The 19,799-nt window shown below is 46.5% G+C and overlaps 1 protein-coding gene across 4 annotated transcripts; it reads left to right on the forward strand.

Annotated features, from left to right (window-relative positions):
• The first annotated feature begins 369 nt into the window (after window positions 1–369).
• Window positions 370–14,582, forward strand: MUC20 (mucin 20, cell surface associated). 4 transcript variants are annotated; one of them, XM_070788994.1, is made up of 5 exons: window positions 373–592; window positions 3,417–5,248; window positions 6,656–9,004; window positions 11,367–11,458; window positions 14,225–14,582. In XM_070788994.1, the coding sequence occupies exons 3-5, from the start codon at window positions 6,916–6,918 to the stop codon at window positions 14,291–14,293; spliced, it is 2,250 nt and encodes a 749-aa protein (XP_070645095.1). In that variant the 5' UTR covers window positions 373–592; window positions 3,417–5,248; window positions 6,656–6,915; the 3' UTR covers window positions 14,294–14,582. The 4 variants fall into 4 exon arrangements, with proteins under 4 accessions (XP_019812696.2, XP_070645095.1, XP_070645103.1 ...); XM_070788998.1 differs by lacking the exon at window positions 373–592 and adding an exon at window positions 2,398–2,509; XM_019957137.2 differs by lacking the exon at window positions 3,417–5,248 and having other exon boundaries at window positions 370–592.
• Window positions 14,583–19,799: the final 5,217 nt, after the last annotated feature.

A 19,799-nucleotide genomic window follows, 5' to 3' on the forward strand; every position in this document is an offset into this window, starting at 1 on the left:
CTGGAGAATTCCATGGACTGTCCATGGGATCTCAAAGAGTCGGACACTATTGCGCGAGACTTTCACTTTCATGTTCATAGAGGTAATAAGTCCAGAATTAGGAATAAAACCCAAGTCTCTCTAACTAGAAGTCAAAATCCCATGCACAGGGGGCAGGGTGGCGGGGGAAGCTTGTGGGAAGGGGGAGCATGTATGAAACACTTTGTGCCATGGTTTCCCTGGTTGCAGGAACCAGGGGGTGAATGTCACTGTAGAAAGGATTCCGTATCTTCAAACTTAGGGAGGAGGAGTCAGTGGTCAAGGGGAGCAGGAGGGTTGGCTCCTTGTCAGTCCTGACACACAGCCTGCCAGCTCTCAGCCTGTGCACTTGTGATCACCTGGTTGCATCCTGGAAACTAGCTAGTCACACCTAAGCAGGCGGCCCGCCCATCCTCCGCGGGTTGAGGAAGCAGGAAAAGGCGGCAGTGAGAGGAGTGGGCAGAGCTGCTGGCAATGGTGGCCGGAATCCCAGCTACGATGAGCTTTCTCTGGTGCCTGGCTCTGCCCCTTTTCTTCTGCTGCTGGGAGGCTGGGGCCCACAGGAGCTCTGCAGGTAAGGAGGTGAGAGGGTGCCTGTGGGCTTCTCTCCTGACTCTGGGTGGGAGTTTCTATACTACAGCTCTTTGTGGGGGAAAGTAGCTCTTTTGGGTTAGTTACAATCAATCAAAAAGCTATACAGCCTTCCCAGGTGGTGCTAGTGGTAAAGAACCTGCCTGCCAATGCAGGAGACATAAGAGATGTGGGTTTGATCCCTGAGTCAGGAAGATGCCCTGGAGGAGGACATAGCAACCCACTCAAGTATTCTTGTCTGGAGAATCCCATGGACAGAGGAGCTTGGTGGGCTTCAGTCCCTAGGGTGGCAAAGAGTTGGACATGACTGAAGCGACTGAGCATGCATAAAACTATACTTGAAGTATTGCGTGCGTGTGTTCTCAGTCATATCTGGTTTTTTGTGACCCCATGGACTCCTCTGTCCATAGGATTATCCTGGCAAGAATACCAGGGTGGGTTGCCATTTCCTTCTCCAGAGCATCTTCTCAACCCAGGGATCGAACCCACATCTCCTTCGGCTCCTACCTTGGCAGATGGATTCTTAACACTGAGCCACCTGGGCTGCCCCACTTGAAGTATGACTGTCATTGATAAAGAGTACACAGTGGCAAAGGGTCAGCTTAAGTGCGTGTGAGGCTGCAGTCCATGCAAATGTGAGGTTGCTATGGGTTTGTCTTTATGCCTGTGGGGTGTGAGTATGTGTGGAGGGAAGAATAGGGAGTCAGCAGGTGCAGGCTGGTGATAAATCTGATTAAAGCCAAAGAATGTGGCTTGACAAGATTCTTTCTCCTTCAAGTTAATGTTTTAGCACAGATTTCCTTTAAAAGTCCATTAAATTTAAAAAAATTTTATATTGGAGTGTAGCTGATTGAGAATGTTGTGATAGCTTCCAGTGCACAGCAAAATGACCCAGCCACACACATACACGTACCCATTCTCCCCAAACTCCCCTCCTATCCAAGCTGTCACATGATGTTCGTTCATCAGAGTTCCCTGTGTTATACAGTAGGTGCTTATTGTAAAAACGTGTTTTTGTTTGAAAAGTCTGACTGTCACAGGCGGCTTGTGGAGGGTGGATTCCGAGAGAGGCAGGGCTTTTATGAAAGAAAAGAACGAACCTTGACCTGTAACAGAAATGGTGCCAAGCTTGTCACATGCATTATCTTTTGTAAAAATAGACTGTGTTTTTTAGAGAAGTTTTAGGTTCACAACAAAACTGAGCAGAAAGTGCAATGATTCCTAAAGAAGCCTTGTCTCCCACCTTCTCACCACCCCCTCCATTATCAACATCTCTCACCAGAAATACACATGCGTTACAACTGAGAAATCTACAGTGACACATCATTATCACACATTGTCTTTTGAAACTTAATTTTTTTAGAGCAGTTTTAGTTTCACAGCAAAATGGAAAGGAAGGTACAGAGATTTCGCATATACCCCTGTCACTAGCTTTTTAATCCTCACAATAACCCTGTGAGAGATACATTCTTACCCTCATCTACCCCCTGCCGCCTAAGCGAGGAGACTGAGGCTTCTTACCAGCATGAAGTAACTCTGCAGAGCCAGGATTTTATTCCACACATCATGCCTAAACTGGACCACACTGCCTCCTGCACTCATTATCTCCCAGGCGTGTGCTACACATTTAATGTAGTGTTCCCAACCAAGTGAATTAGGTATCTCAAGCTCCATTCTACAGATGGGACAACGCAGGCATGGAGCCAGGAGACCTGGCCAGGTCACAAGTTTGGTAAGCGGCAAGCAAACAGAGGAGAGGGGACTCGAATTCTGGGTCCAAAGTCTACATGCTTTCCTCTCCCCAAGTTTGATTTGAGGAAATGGTTCAGGAGAGCTGCGGCACTCTAGAGCTATCAAGGGCCAGGATGGGCTTTGCTCTGTTTGAGAAGACCCTGGGCAGGTAAGAGAGTTGGGTTGGGGGTCGTAAGAGCCCCGAAGACGAACAGGCGATGGGTTTGAGAAGCCTGAGGAGGTTCCACACCAGGATAACACCACGGGGCTCCCAAGAAAGGAAGAAAATGTGTCAGGGGAGGTCAGCATCAGACCCCATGGTTGGGTTTCGGGCTGTGTGGGCTGCCGCAGAGAAGCTCTGCCTCCAGCTGTGGGGACTGAGGAGCCTCAGAGAAACTGAAGTGAGGAGAAGCAAGTATATCCCTGGAAAACTGTGATTTGTGTGTGTAGGTAGACAACACCGAATGGGCAGTGAGAACAAGGGCCATGACCGCATAAGCAGCACGTGGGCACAGGCTGGAACTCTCGCTGTATGAAAGCAGGTCGCGAGCTCTCAGGTGACTCCTTGAGAGGACATGCTCGGGGAGGGATGCTTAACGACCCCCCGAAGGCTTAGCAATGGAAGCGCTTCCGTATTCCCCTTCCTCTCTGGTGCTCACCCCCATGACAAGGCAGTTAGGAGACGCTCACTGGTAGGAGACAGAGTCAGGATTTGCACCAGTAAATCATCAGACTCCAGCTAGCAGGCAACACAGCTATGACTAGAACGCAGTCTCTTGCCTCTCAGCCCAGTGTTCCTTCATCATCCAGGGGGAGACACAAGAGGACAAGCCAAGGGCCTGTTCTGATATCCTGGGGAGAGATGACCAAATGGCGCTGGCCCTCCTGAGGGTCCTTGGGTACTTCTGGGACAGTAGGTCTCAGAAAAGGCCATCTTAAACCATCAGAACCCCCCAAAAGTGTGCATATGCTTTTGTCTTTTTCCTTCTGAGAGTAGGGTTACTAGATAAAACACTTGGTAAATTTGAATTTCAGGTAATGACTTTTTCAGTATGTCTTACATATTACATGTACAGGAGGCGGTGATCAAAACCATCCCCAAGAAAAAGAAATGGAAAAAGGTAAAATGGTTCTCTGACGAGGCCTTACAAATAGCTGAGAAAAGAATAGAAGCAAAAGGCAAAGGAGAAAAGGAAAGATATACCATCTGAATGCAGAGTTTCAAAGAATAGCAAGGAGAGATAAGAAAGCCTTCCTGAGTGAACAATGCAAAGAAATAGAGGAAAACAATAGAATGGGAAAGACTAGAGATCTCTTTAAGAAAATTAGAGATACCATGGAAACATTTCATGCAAAGATGGGCACAATAAAGGACAGAAATGGTATGGACCTAACAGAAGCAGAAAATATTAAGAAGAGTTGGCGAGAATACACAGAAGAACTATACAAAAAAGATCTTAATGACCCAGATAACCACAATGGTGTGATCACAGACCTAGAGCCAGACATCTTGGAGTGCAAAATCAAGTGGCTTTAGGAAGCATCACTACAAACAAAGCTAGTGGAGATGATGGAATTTCAGCTGAGCTATTTCAAATCTTTAAAGATGATGCTGTGAAAGTACTGCACTCACTATGCCAGCAAATTTGGAAAACTCGGCAGTGGCCACACAACTGGAAAAGGTCAGTTTTCATTCCAGTCCCAAAGAAGGGCAATACCAAAGAATGTTCAAACTACCACACAATTGCACTCATTTTACACGCTAGCAAAATAATGCTCAAAATTCTCCAAGCTAGGCTTCAACAGTAAGTGAACATGAACTCCCAGATGTTCAAGCTGGAGTCAGAAAAGGCAGAGGAACCAGAGATCAAATTGCCAACATCCATTGGAACATAGAAAAAGCAACAGAATTCCAGAAAAACATCTACTTCTGCTCCATTGATTACGCTAAAGCCTTTGACTGTGTGGATCACAACAAACTGTGGAAAATTCTTAAAGAGATAGGAATACCAGACCACCTTACCTGCCTCCTGAGAAACCTGTATGTAGGTCAGGAAGCAACAGTTAGAACCAGACATGGAACAATAGACTGGTTCAAAATTAGGAAAGGAGTACATCAAGGCTGTATATTGTCATCCTGCTTACTTAACTTTTATGCAGAGTGCATCATGCGAAATGCCAGGCTGAATGAAGCACAAGCTGGAATCAAGATTCCCGGGAGGACTATCAATAACCTCAGATATGCAGATTACACCACCCTTATGGCAGAAAGCCAAGAGGAATTAAAGAGTCTCTTGATGAAGGTGAAAGAGGAGAGTGAAAAATCTGATTTAAAACTCAACATTCAAAAAATGAAGATCATGGCATCCAGTCCCATCGCTTTATGGCAAATAGACAGGGAAACAATGGAAACAATGACAGAATTTATTTTTAGGGGCTCCAAAATCACTGCAGATGGTGACTGCAGCCATGAAATTAAAAGGTGCTTGCTCCTTGAAAGAAAAGCTGTGACAAACCTAGACAACATATTAAAGAACAGAGACATTGCTTTGCCTATCAAGGTCTGTATAGTCAAAGCTTTGGTTTTTCCAGTAGTCACGTATGGATGTGAGAGACCATAAAGGAGGCCGAGTGCCAAAGAACTGATGCTTTTGAACTGTGGTGTTGGAGAAGACTCTTGAGAGTCCTTTGGACAGCAAGGAGATCCAACCAGTCAATCATAAAGGAAATCAACCCTGAATATTCATTGGAAGGACTGATGCTGAAGCTGAAGCTCCAAAACTTTGGCCACCTGATGCAAAGAGCCAACTCATTAGAAAGGACCCCAATGCTGGGAAAGATTGAAGGCAGGAGGAGAAGGGGACACCAGAAGACAAGATGGTTGGATGTCATCACTGACTCAATGGATGTAAGTTTGAACGAGCTCTGGGAGATGGTTAAGGACAGGGAAGCCTGGCGTGCTGCAGTCCACAGGGTCGAAAAGAGTCAGACACAACTGAGGGACTGAACAATAAATATTACCTGAGAAATACACATACTAAAAAATATTTATCATTAGCATTATTCTTTATTTATCTGACAAATTTAACTGGGCAGCCTGTATTTTTATTTGCTAAATTTGGCAACCCTCCTCAAGAGATCAGAGAAGGAAATAGCAACCCACTCCAATATTCTTGCCTAGAAAATCCTGTGGACAGAGGAGCCTGGTGGGCTGCTGTCTGTAGGGTCGCATAGAGTCGGACACGACTGAAGCGACTTAACATGCATGCATGAATTGGAGAAGAAAATGGCAACCCACTCCAGTATTCTTGCCTGGAGAATCCCAGGGTCAGAGGAGCCTGGTGGGCTGCCGCCTATGGGGTCGCACAGAGTCAGACATGACTGAAGCGACTTAGCAGCAGCAGCAGCAGCTTCAAGAGATACCTCGGCCCCTCCCCCTCGACAGACAGGAGAGGCATCTATCAGCTCATAAATAATTCTGCTGCAGCCTCCCCTGGGGAACAAACGGCTGCTGGCCCTCCACTCACATGACCTCAGAGGGTCATTCAAGCGAGCAGAGACGTTCTGCCCTATGAAGTTGTTGTTCAGTCACTAAATCGTGTCTGACTCTTTGTGACCCCATGGACTATGATTGGCCAGGTGTCTCTGTCCTCCACTACTCCTGAAGTTTGCTAAAAAAATTCTATAGGAAGGTGACAAGGATTCTTTCAGAAAGTTCTGAGAGTTTTGGTTCCTGCTCCACAGTTCTTGGCTCACTTGGATCTTCTGCTTTTCTTTGCTCCCCCTTGAATTGGGATCCTGGCCACACATTCACTTTGATGGCTTCAGACCAATAAGCGTCTCGATTTGGGGGCTGGCTTGCCTCAAGTGCTTCCCTAAAGGGCTTCCCTAGTGTCTCAGACGGTAAAGCGTCTGTCTGCAATGCAGGAGACCCGGGTTCAATCCCCTGGAGAAGGAAATGGCAGCCCACTCCAGTATTCTTGCCTGGAAAATCCCATGGATCACAGAGCCTGGTAGGCTACCCTCCATGGGGTCGCAAAGAGTCTGACATGACTGAGCGACTTCACTTCATACTTCTTTGCCTCAAGTGGGCCATCAGAGGACCTCAGCCAGGGCAATCCCAGTTCCATGCCTGCTACATGGGGCTGTCTTCCCAATATCGCTTCCTCTTCCTTGAAAATATAGTTGAAAAATAAGGTCAAATGATCCCTTCTCCCTGCTTCCTCCCAGCAGTGCCCAGGGATAAATCTAAGAGCCTGTGTCAAGTTAGTGCCCTGGGATTCACAGCTCACAGAGTTGCTCTTACCCAACACAGGCCCCAGTGGATCAGGCCACACAGAGCTGCCTGCTGTGACCCCGGAGGTCTGGACAAGCTCAGAGGAAGGCTTTCAGGCTACTGTCACTCCGGAGGTCTGGACAAGCTCAGAGGAAGTCTTTCAGGCTACTGACCTCATTGAGCCCTCTGTGTCAAACCACATCTCTTGGGAAACTCAAACCCTGAGCACCCAGACCTCTGATAAGACCTTCATCAGAGGCGGCACCATTTCAGAAGCAGAGGCCAGGGAAGACAAGACCATGGCTCTCATGACAAGAAAGCCTTCCAAGTTCACGGCTGTGATCACTACTCCCACGGTGACGTCATCCACAGGTGGCAGCCCCACAGGACGTGTAAGGACCACAGTGGACACTGTCACAGGCAGTGAGCTCTGGAAAGTTGTCTTTGAGAACCTTTGCACTTTTGACAGCTCTGAAGAAGCAAAGAGAATCTTGAAATTCATTCACACTTCTGGAGAAACTGAGGCCCTATCCTCAGAGAGCAGTGCCTCCTCTGAGAGCTCAGTTCCAGCCATCACCACCTCACAAGCCCTGTCAGCGGACATCACTGCTCTGACGAAAGCCTTGGTTACCTACATCACCAACATCAAGGTGATCAACTGCAGAGTTATGGAAACAGAACCAACTGCTGCCATCCCTGGGACCTCACACATAGATTACAGCTCCTCAGGAGGACAGGCCCTGTCCCCCACTGAGAGGTCAGCCTTGCCTGACTCCACTGAAGCAAAATCACACCTTACTAGGAATACAACCTCTGCTGAGACCTGGACAATAGCCCACGCCACGGAATTAGTCACACCTGTGGTCACAGTCATCCTCAGTAGCACCCCAGAAAAGGAAACGACAGCAGCCAAGGCCACCACCCCAAGTGGAACCTTGGTGACAGTCAGCAAGAACCTCTTGGAAGAAAGCTCAGCCCTCTCTGTTGAGACAACAAGCGACATCAGTATCTCAGGGATAATTCCAGTCTTCACAGAGGATGCAACAATAGTAAGCAAAGTGACTTCCCCTGCTGGGTTCTCAGCTATGGTCTACAGCTTCTCCGAAGAAACCTCCACCACGAGTTCCACCTCCTCAGAGACTTCTGCCACACACACCACACCCAGTGGGCCCATTCCCCCTATCAGCAGGAGCTCTCTTCCTTCTTTCCATCTGTCTATGGTTGACAGCATCCCAGAAACAAGTGTTACCTCAGCCAAGACCACAGCCTCAGCCAACAGCAGCCCCACAGCCTCAGCCGACAGCACCCCAGAAACAAGTGTCTCCTCAAGCAAGATCACAGCCTCGACCAACAGTAGCTCAGAAACAAGCGTCACCTCAGCCAAGACCACAGCCTCAGCCAACAGCAGCCCCACAGCCTCAGCCGACAGCACCCCAGAAACAAGTGTCTCCTCAACCGAGATCACAGCCTCAGCCAACAGCAGCCCCACAGCCTCAGCCGACAGCACCCCAGAAACAAGTGTCTCCTCAAGCAAGATCACAGCCTCGACCAACAGTAGCTCAGAAACAAGCGTCACCTCAGCCAAGACCACAGCCTCAGCCAACAGCAGCCCCACAGCCTCAGCCGACAGCACCCCAGAAACAAGTGTCTCCTCAACCGAGATCACAGCCTCAGCCAACAGCAGCCCCACAGCCTCAGCCAAGAGCAGCCCAGAAACAAGTGTCTCCTCAAGCAAGATCACAGCCTCGACCAACAGTAGCTCAGAAACAAGCGTCACCTCAGCCAAGACCACAGCCTCAGCCAACAGCAGCCCCACAGCCTCAGCCGACAGCACCCCAGAAACAAGTGTCTCCTCAACCGAGATCACAGCCTCAGCCAACAGCAGCCCCACAGCCTCAGCCAAGAGCAGCCCAGAAACAAGTGTCTCCTCAAGCAAGATCACAGCCTCGACCAACAGTAGCTCAGAAACAAGCGTCACCTCAGCCAAGACCACAGCCTCAGCCAACAGCAGCCCCACAGCCTCAGCCGACAGCACCCCAGAAACAAGTGTCTCCTCAACCGAGATCACAGCCTCAGCCAACAGCAGCCCCACAGCCTCAGCCAAGAGCAGCCCAGAAACAAGTGTCTCCTCAACCGAGATCACAGCCTCAGCCAACAGCAGCCCCACAGCCTCAGCCAAGAGCAGCCCAGAAACAAGTGTCTCCTCAAGCAAGATCACAGCCTCGACCAACAGTAGCTCAGAAACAAGCGTCACCTCAGCCAAGACCACAGACTCAGCAAAGACCACAGACTCAGCAAAGACCTTGAAAACAGCCAGCGCAGGTGGAGGGAAGCCCTCAACAACCTCGGCCAGCACTGCTCGGACAAGGTGGACAGATATTACCCCAGGTGAGTGGCTCCCCCGTGTGTAATCTTCGGGAATTTGAAGTTTGGCATCTGTGTGTTTAAGGAGATGGAAGAAAGGAAAAATGAATCTGGAGGCTTCCTCTGAGCCCTGTCTCAGATGTCACCTCTTCATGATGTTCTAGTAACAAAACCAGTAAGAAGCAGAATTAAGGTAGGGTATGGAGAAAGTTCAGTGCTGGAAGTGTGGAGAAATGGTTTGGAATCCTGTCTTTGCCCTGAGTGATGTAGGACAGGTCCCGGCCTGGCTTTTCCCCTCTGAGCCTCAGTTTCACTGCCAGTAGCTGGAGGGGGTTGCAGTGAGGTCCTTTCCAGTTCTGCCATTCTATGAGGTTAACTGTTGAGTAACTACTGTGCACCAGGAAGGGGCCAAATTTTATTTAAAAGACATAGCCTTCATGCTCTGAAAGCCTCTGGTTCAGCCAGAGCTACTCCAAGTGGAAATAAGGCCCAAGGGGCTACCCTCTGAGCAGCTGGGACCCCATGAGAGTTTAGCTCGCAGGATGCACTTTATGGGATTGGTAACATAAATGGTGGGGGCTTCCCAGGTGTCAAGCAGGAGAAGCAGGTTCGCTCCTGGGTCAGGAAGATCCCCTGGAGAAGGAAATGCAACCCACTCCAGTATTCTTGCCTGGGAAATCCCACAGACAGAGGAGGCTGTCGGGCTACAGTCTATGGGGTTGCAAAGAGTCGGACCTGACAGCAATTAAATAGCACTTGCAAGTGTAAATGGTGGCTTAAAAATCAATTAATAAATTGGACAAAGATTTGGGAGTTGAAAGCTATACCTTGAAACAACTTCTTTAGGGAAGAAGTCCCTTATCAGCAGTCAGCAAAGCTTCTGGTCAGCATGGAGACTTCACCTTCACGTCTCATCATCTTTCCTCATGCCTCATCTCAGCAGTATCTTCTGCTTGCCAGGCCTTTTGGGGAAGGTGAAATAAAAATATTAATCACAACCACCTTACTGAATATCTTTTGAATTTCAGGCAGAGGTGATATAAAAACATTTCACAGCCAGTAAGCATGGCAGCAGCTGAAGGTTCTCTCTGACGGCAGGCTTTGCATGTTATCTCCTCTAACTAAACCTTCCAAACCATTTTATGGAGTGGGTGTTCTTACTCTACCTGACAAGTGAGGAAATACATTTAAAGATGGTTAAAAAAGTAGCAGTGGAATTCCAAATGAAAGTCTGTTTGATTCCAAAACTGAGAGTCTCCTGTTGTGCTTTGATTTTTAAAGCTTAATGTATTAATATTTTTCTTTTAAAAAGATTTCATGTATTATGTGTTGATTAGATGATACATTGACATGATTTAAAATTTCAATAAGTACATAGATTACATCTTAAAATGGCTTTCTTATATTGCTGTCCCCTCATTACCCAGTTTGCCCTTCATACATATCTGATGGTATCACTTTGTTGTGAATCCTCTTCTGGACATGCAGTATGCACACGGAAGCATAAAAAGGAAGAGGGAAGATACCTTTTATTACAGCAATATAATATAGATATTGATACTATATCATATAGCTATAGACAATATCTATCTTCTTCTTTTTTATGCAAATGCGACATGTGATAAACACAGATCTCTTGATACAAAGCTATCTTTTGGCATGGCTTCTCAGTATTTTGTTTTACCATAATTTTTTAACCCATGTTTTCTGGATGGACATTTAGGTCATTTCCAGTATTTTTGTTATCATGAACAGTGCTGCAGTAAATAATACATTTTTCAGTTGTGTTATTTTCTGTAGGATAAACTTCTAGAAGTGCAATTGCTGGATTAATTCCAATAGTATTCTGATAGGAAGAATTGACTAAAAGGTGGCAGGTAAAGCTTAAGGCTCAAGGAAAGAATGAAGTTGTCTACAAGGCCTCTAAGTCAGGAAGGCTGGATTGAAAGACAGCTGCCACCTTAGAGCTGGAAGAACTGGCCAAGCACACCCCCTCAGAGACCAGCTTCTCTGCAGCCTTTCTCTGGCTGGCCCCGTTCCCAACAGCTTCATCCAAGGCCCCCAGGCCTTCAGAATATTCTAGATCCACTTTCATTTCTCCTTCCTCATACTACTCTTTTGACTTCTCCACATGTGGAGGGGGGCTTTACTGCTCATTTCTTCCCTCTTGTTGGGAGGACATTATGATGGGTCCAGTTACTGGAGAGAAGGCATCTTTTCTCTGCAGTGAAGAGAGGGAACACTCTGTGTGATCACAGACACACTTATACATGAGCGTAGGCGCACATCTACAGAGTAGGGACAGAAGCTGGAGACCACAGCTCACATCCTGATTCGGGAAATGACTTACCCATGCTTTTGTCTTCTCACGGTTCTCAACTTGCAGGCGCAGATGGAGGCTTCCTCCTCCTGAGGCTGAACGTGGCCTCCCCTGAAGACCTCACTGACCCCAGCGTGGCAGAGAGGCTGATGCATCAGGTGAGCAGGCACTCTTTGTGCCGGGGAGTGGAGGAGAGCGAGAGGTTCTTGGAGATGCTGGGGAAGATCTGCAGGATACAGAAGAGCTGCTGCTACATTAGGGAGGGTCTAGTTTCTTGTGGTGGAGAAGGCAATGGCACCCCACTCCAGGACTCTTGCCTGGAAAATCCCATGGGCGGAGGAGCCTGGTAGGCTGCAGTCCATGGGGTCGATAGAGTCGGACATGACTAAACGACTTCACTTTCACTTTTCACTTTCATGCATTGGAGAAGGAAATGTCAACCCACTCCAGTGTTCTTGCCTGGAGAATCCCAGGGACGGGGGAGCCTGGTGGGCTACCGTCTATGGGGTCGCACAGAGTCGGACACGACTGAAGCGATTTAGCAGCAGCAGCAGCAGCAGCAGTTTCTTGTGGAGTGTTAGGAATGAAATCTAAGAATCTCTCCCTGGCTTTGTTTCTGCCTGTTTTTGTCTGAGTACTAAACTCCCCTCTCTGCTATATTAAAAAAAAAAAAAAATTATTTCCCTCATCCCAATTTCCTTAGGCCCTAGGAAGATCAGGCTTTCTGGCCCCTGGGAGAAGGTTAATGTTATTAATGGACAGATAGTCAGGACTTTAGTTGCACGTGGCAGCAACCCAATGCATGGGAGCTTATTTAAAAGGCAGGGAATTGGCTAAAAAACCTAGAAGTGGCTGTCCAGCTTCAGCTCTGGCTGGATCCAGAAGTTCAAACAGAATCATCAGGATTTTCCTTTTCTTTTCCCCTCTTAGCTCTGCTCCCTTCATTCCTCAGAGTCTTTCATATGTAAGGAAAGGCAGCTGTGACAGCGCCAGATTCACAAGGCACTTGTCTTTGCCAAGTGCCTCCTAAGGAAGGCCTGAGCTCATGGACGTGGAAGGGCTACCACAACCGACAGCCTGACCTGAACCACATGGAATGGAATGAGAGACTACAAAGGAAGTAGGCATGCTAGACAGAAGGGAAAAAAAACCATAGATGTATGCTCTAGATGGACATCAAGATTGTATTTGTAGAAGCTGGGAAAATTCTCCTAAAACCCAGATCCCTGGACAAAGCTTCTAGTGCTGGAATTCTGGGATTGTATTTTGGGGGGATGGTGTGAGTCACTGGAAGGTTAGAATGAGTCAGCTCAGCCTAACTCTTATGTCCACATCTTGCTGCCAAGGAATGATGGGAAGAGGGAATATTTGGGCCCAATAGTTGGAGAAGGCAATGGCACCCCACTCCAGTACTCTTGCCTGGAAAATCCCATGGGTGGAGGAGCCTGGTAGGCTGCAGTCCATGGGGTTGTGAAGAGTTGGACACAACTGAGTGATTTCACTTTCACTTTTCACTTTTCACTTTCATGCATTGGAGAAGGAAATGGCAACCCACTCCAGTGTTCTTGCCTGGAGAATCCCAGGGACGGGGGAGCCTGGTGGGTTGCCATCTGTGGGGTCGCACAGCGTCAGACATGACTGAAGTGACTTAGCAGCAGGTCTGTTAGTGGAAGGGGGGCCTTAGGACTCCCATAAGAAAGTCTCTGAACATGGCTTCCCTGGTGGTCTGTGGTGAAAAATCTGCCTGCCAATGCAGGAGATGCAGGTTCGAACCCTGGGTGGGGAAGATCCCCTGGAGAATGAAACAGCAACCCACTCCAGTGTAGCCTGGCAGGCTACAGTCCATGGGGTCCATGGGGTCTCAGAAGAGTCACACATGACTTAGCAACTAAACAACGAACACAGCATGGGGTTTTGAAGAGGGACAGCCAAATAAATGACAGATTCCCAGGGCACATGATAATCCAAGTAGCAAGTGTGAATCAGCTAAAGTTATGTCAGATTTGAACCCCTCAAACTGGAAACTATTTCAGAGGTCAGAAAGAAGGTGTGGAGATGGGAGCAGATCAGTTGAGGTGTAGGAACCAGGCCATGCAGGTGTTGGGTATCAGTTTCTGCTGTGAGCTGGTTACTGGTGAAAGCTCAGAGGTCAAACAAGAAGCTTTGCAGTTAGGTAGATCTGAGTATGAGCTCCAGTTCCTAACTGTGTGAACTTCTGTAAGTTACTCCGTATTACTTTCCTCCCTTGTAAAATGAGGCTAGTACTACCTGCTTTATGGGGCTTCCCCGATGACTCAGCAGTAAAGAATCCCCCAGCAATGTAGCAGACATAAGAGACGCAGGTTCAATCCCTGGGATGGGAAAATCCCCTGGAGGAGAAAATGGCAACCCACTCCAGTATTCTTGTCTGAAATATTGTATGGAAACAGGAGCCTGGTGGGCTACAGTCCAAAGGTTTGCACAGAGCTGGACATTACTGAGCACACACACATGTGTGCATACACACACCCACGCACACACATAACTTGCTTTATAAGGTTTTTTGTTGTTCAATCTCTAAATCATGTCCAACTCTCTTGCAACCCCCTGGACTATAGCCCACCAGGCTTCTCTGTCCATGGGATTTTCCCAGGCAAGAATCCTGGAGTGGGTTGCCATTCCCTTCTCCAAGGTTTCTCCCTGAGCTAGGGATGGAACCGCGTCTCCTGCCTTGACAGGCAGGAGCTCCCAGAGAAGTCCCTGCTTTATATATGTTACTGTGGGATTTAAATGGTAGGAATGACAGAGCCTGTGTCCAGCCTGCAGGAAGCTCAGGAAGTGCTACTGGCCTCTTCAAATGTCCTCTGTCCCTTCCTGTCCTTGGCCTGTGGTGAGCTCACAGGCCACAAGGGCTGGAAGTACCACCTTTTCCTTTTGCCTACCAGATCAGCCATAAACTGGACATGCTTGCGTTTCCTGTCCAAGTCTCCCTGCTGCGTGTCAGGAGTGGCTGAAGAACACCAGCTGCAACCAGGCACGGCTGCGTGCGGAAGGGAGAAGTGCTGCCTGTGACCTGGGCCCCACCACATCTGGAGCCATGTGACTGTGAAGACATGTACCTGGAAGGTTCCCATGTAGATCAGCAGATCACGGCCTTACCCAGACCCAATAGTGGGACCCTGGCTCACATATGCCTGGGGGTAGTGTGTAGGGAGAGGGTGGGGTCTGCCCCTTGTTGCACAGATGACCTTGGGCTTCCGCTGGCATATGTGTTGTACTTCAGTAAAGAGAGCTGATCCCCCATCTTTCACCTGTTGTGTGCTTGCATCCGGCATTAAAAGTATACTCAGTGTGGCTCAGGGATAACTTTATATGGTACAGGAATTTTGTGCACCTTCACCGCTACCTCCCTCCTTCATGCTTCTCTGGTTCTTGGGTTGAAATTTGATTACAGCACTGGTCCTGAGGCCTGCTGAACTGTGAGCTCCTTCAGATCAGGACCCACATCTATTTATCTCAGGATTCCTTGAACCCGGAAGAACACCTGGGCTGGAGTAGGATCACAGAGAATGCTTGGTAAATTGACTTGAATTTCAAGTTCTTGACAAGCAGTGCTCAATCATTCCTTCCCCATAACTCACAAGTCATATTGTCTTTTAAAAATTAAATGTGGACTTTTTTTCTATTATAGAAGTAAAACTTGCTTTTAAAGCTTAGAGAAATTCAAAAGGACCGAGGAAGGAGAAAAAAGAATTGAGAAGAGGAGGGGAGGAGAAAGACATGTCTAAAATCCCACCTCTGGTTGTCTGGAGTTGTCTAGTTGTATCTAACAAAACCATTGTTAATGTATATGTTCAGCCTCTCCTTGTGCGTGGTTCTGAGTGGATCTCCACCAAGGGGCACCTTATATTCAATATTTCCAAGATCAAAGTACTCAGCTTACCCCTAAACCTGCTCTGCCTACATCTTCCTCATCTCAGTTAATGTCAATTGCAAGGAACTCTTTCTTATTTCTCTGGGTTTTTTTTTCCTTTCACATTATAAATCCAGTTCATGAAGAAATTCTGTTGGCTCTAGTGTCATCAAAATATGCTCAGCATGTGATCCCATCTTCACTGCTCTCACCCTGGCCCAAGTTGACATCATCTCTCACCTGGGTGACTAGTATCTTCCTAACAGGTCTCCCTGTCTCTACCTTTACCCTTCACCCCTTGTCTAGTCCTGGAACATCAGCCAGAGCTGTCCTTCTATAAGGTATGGCAGACTCTGCCACTCCTTCACTCTTAACCCTCACGTTATTCACAGAAGAAACCACACTCTTACAGTGGCCTGCAAAACTGTACATAAGCCGCACACCAGCCTCTTGAACTTGCTCACTGCACATGAGCCCCACTGACTTACCTGCTGTTCCTCAAATGTGTCAGGTCCTGAATGCATGCTCAGTCTGCTTAGAACGCTTCTCCTCCAGACATCCACATGGTTAACTCCTCCGCCTCTCCCACCTTCTCAGTGGGTCTAACTGACCACTCTCCTCTGCTTTATCTCTGTAACACTGACCACAACCTGACATAACACATACTTTATTTGTCTTGTTTATTACGTCTTCTTCAACTAGAATGAAGAGTTTATACATTGCAGTATCCCTGTGTCTAGGACAGTGCCTGGCACATAAAAGGGTCTCAGTAAATATTTGTTAAGTAAAAGAAGGAAATATAACAACTAGGATATGACTCTGAATAAGGGGAGTATGTGTATTTAATTGACCCGCTTCCTTTTGCAGAGTGGAGTTTTACAAAGTAGATTGGACAAAAATAATGTAAACTTTCATCTCAGTGTATTTGTTCAACACCAACAACAGAAGAAAGACCGTGTTGTGCACCTTGGGGAATTCAAAGATGTCTCTTCCCACATGGTTTAAAGTTAGCAGAGAGAGGAAAACTCCTATTCATGCTTAGAAGCCCAGTCCATCCAGCACCTTCTCACGGTGGCTTTTCTCAAATTCCCTAAAGAGGAGTTAATTTCTTAGTCTCTTCATTTGTTCTTTACGCTTAACATGCTATGTCTTGATTTACTTATTTACAGTTTTGTTAAATCAGGACAAAGCACCATATAATACCCATCTCTGTAGCCACAGAACCTAGCACAGAGCCATGGAGAGCACTTAGATATTTGCTGAATGACTTAGGTGATGGGCCATGTGAGCAGATGACCTTGAAATATGAGCACTGGGCTTTAAAAGGTAAGAAAACGGCATTCAGTGTTGAAGTAATAGAATGTATATTTAATTTCTTAAATTTGATAAATTTAATGATATATTTGAAAAAATATATAATTAAGCTGCACTATAGTTAGGCATGAATGGAGAGCAGCTTATATAACACTGCTGTTGTATAAATCCAATTTTAAAATCGTTTTTCTTCCTTTCTTTGAAACAGATGATACCTATTAAAGTGGATAATTTAATCTTAATTACATACATATAAGGACATACATGTACATACAGTGGTGATTTCTAATATCGGAAGCTAAAAAAATCTGTAAAATATGGGCTACATCAACTATTGATAGAAGTATTTAGGAATTAAGGTGTAAGAGTTTAATTATGCTTCTGTGTGTGTGTGTGAAAGAGAGAGAAAGAGGGAAGGAGAGAGAATTACTGGAAATGACCAAAGTTAGCAGAAGTTACCAAACCAGCAAGAACCATCAGTGCTTGGAGAAAATTCTCCAATTATTTAAGATTCAAAGGTGTGTATATGTGAGATGAAGACGCCACATATTTCATGAAGACAAAGGTGGGTGGGGACTAAACAAGACAGCCTGTCTAAAGTCGCCTGTGACTCAGCGCAGACTCAGAAGGCAAAAATGCAATGCGTGGTGAGGACAACAGCAGGTGGAACTTTTCTGATGATAGACTTTAACTGAAGCCTCTGCCTCGGCCTGTCCTTCCTTCATCCCTTGTGAGGGGGACCAGCCACCAGGCAGCAGAAAGCAGTGAATGGTAACTAATCCCATGGATGCACCCCAAATTCCAATGAGTGGGCATGTTTTTGGTATCAATAAATAAGTACATTGGTATATCCTGTCAGTGATCAATTATGCGTCACCCTGGTCATTAAAAGCTGCTTTTCTCAGGCCCACAGGGAGTTTTTGGAAGGTTCCTGAGAGCAGGGAAGGCTGGGCAGGGGTATCTGTGTTCAAACCTCCCCAAACAGCTTCCTTTGACCCCCAGTGCCCACTGAGAGTGTCTCAGCCGCCTGTCACCAACCAGAGGTGGGGATGAATGATCTGCTCCTTCTTCTCTGCCTGCAGCCCTGAAGAAGAGCCCATCAGTTCTTTATTTCAGGTGTATAAGTGACAGAATCACAGAGCCAGGGAGTTGATGGAAACGTGCAGCTGTGTCCTTGATTTAAGCCTGTTCTTCCCAGGTGCCATCCTCCTTTTGCTGTGACACCCTCTCTCTACATGCACAGCATCCCAGCCGTTTTGACCAGGTTGCCAGATAAAATATAAGACAACCAGTTAGAGTAAAATTTCAGATAAACAATGAATTCTTTTTAAAATATATGGATGTCCAAAATAGTTCACAGGAATTTTATGCTGAAATTTCATTTGTAAATAATTCAAATTTAACTGGGCTTCCTGTAATTTTATTGCTAAATCTGGCAACCCTACTTTTAATGCCTCCTCTCCTACCAGTGTCCCCACTTCTTCCCTTTTCCCAGTCTGTGAGTTTCCTTCTGCTGTGGCAAACCCCCAACCTTCTCTTAGGCTTTGGACAGCGCTGCTGCTTCTGATAGGATCATCCATCATGCACATTCTGTCTTTCTGCTCCTTCTTCATCTCTCAATGGGAGAAGAAGTTTGGTGTCTGAACATGAATTTTTACTGTTTTTCAGTTAATAAATTTTATTTTTTTAGAGTAGTTTTATGTTCATAGTAAAAATGAGCCAAAAGTACAGAGAATTCCCATATAGCCCCTTTCCCCAACACCTTACAATCTCCCCCACCATTGACATCCCCCATCAGAGTGCATTTGTTACAACTGATGAACCTATGATAATATATTATTAGCACCCAAAGTCCATTGTTTATGTTAACGTTCACTCTTGGTGTTGTATATTTTATGGGTTTTGACAAATGTATTATAACATGCATTTGCCATTACAGTGATGTACAGAGTAATTTTCCTGCCTTAAATATCCTCTGTGCTCTGCTGATTCATCCTTCCCTCCATCTTAAGTCCCTGGCCACCACTGATTTTTTTTTTTTTAAACCAATGCCATAGTTTTGCTTTATCCAGAACATCATAAGGAATCATAAGGTACGTAAACTTTCCTTCTTGTCTTCTCATGGCTTAGTAGCTTATATCTTTTTAGTGCTGAATAGTATTTCATTGTCTCAAGTATCATAGCCGTGAAATTAAAAGATGCTTCCTCCTTGGAAGAAAAGCTATGACCAACCTAGACAGCATATTAAAAAGCAGAGACATTACTTTACCAACAAAGGTCTGTCTAGTCAAAGCTATGGCTTTTTTCAGTAGTCATGTATGGATGTGAGAGTTGGACTATAAAGAAAGCTGAGTGCCAAAGAACTGATGCTTTTGAACTGTGGTGTTGGAGAAGACTCTTGAGAGTCCCTTGGACTCCAAGGAGATCCAACCAGTCCATCCTAAAGGAGATCAGTCCTGGGTGTTCACTGGTAGGACTGATGTTGAAGCTGAAACTCCAAAACTTTGGCCACCTGATGCGAAGAGCTGACTCATTTGAAAAGACCCTGATGCTGGGAAAGATTGAAGGCAGGAGGAGAAGGGGACGACAGAGGATGAGATGGTTGGATGGCATCATGACTCGATGGACATGAGTTTGAACAAGGTCCAGGAGTTGGTGATGGACAGGGAAGCGTTGTGTGTTGCAGGCCATGGGGTTGCAAAGAGTCAGACACGACTGAGTGACTGAACTGAACTGAACTGATACCAAAAGACAAATTTGTGGCTTCCAAATTTTGTAATTATGAATAAAGTTACCATAAATGTACATGTATAGGTTTTTGTAGTGGATGTAAGTTTTCAGTTCATTTGGGTAAATACCAAGGAGTGCAGCTGCTGGATCATATGGTGAGAGTACGTTTAGTTCTGTAAGAAACTGTCAAACTGTCTTCCAAGGTGGCTGCACAATTTTGCAATTCCCCAAAGCAGTGAATGAGAATCCCTTTTGCTCCGCATCCTTATGGCATTTGGTGTTGTCAGTGTTCTGGATCTTGGCCACTCTCGTGGGTGTGTGTTGTTTAGTCGCTCAGCCATGTCTGACTCTTTTGTGACCTCATGGACTATTGCCTGCCAGGCTCCTCTGTCCATGGGATTTCCCAGGCGAGAATACTGGAATGGGTTGCCATTTCCTTCTCCAGGGGATCTTTCCAACCCAGGGATCAAACCTACATCTCCTGCATTGGCAGTAGGATTCTTTACCACTGAGCCACCAGGGAAGCCTCTCATGTGGAGTGGAATCTTATTGTCTTAATTTAC

This window comes from Bos indicus, chromosome 1 (genome assembly GCF_029378745.1).
Source record: "Bos indicus isolate NIAB-ARS_2022 breed Sahiwal x Tharparkar chromosome 1, NIAB-ARS_B.indTharparkar_mat_pri_1.0, whole genome shotgun sequence".
In the NCBI taxonomy this organism is placed as follows: domain Eukaryota; kingdom Metazoa; phylum Chordata; class Mammalia; order Artiodactyla; family Bovidae; genus Bos; species Bos indicus.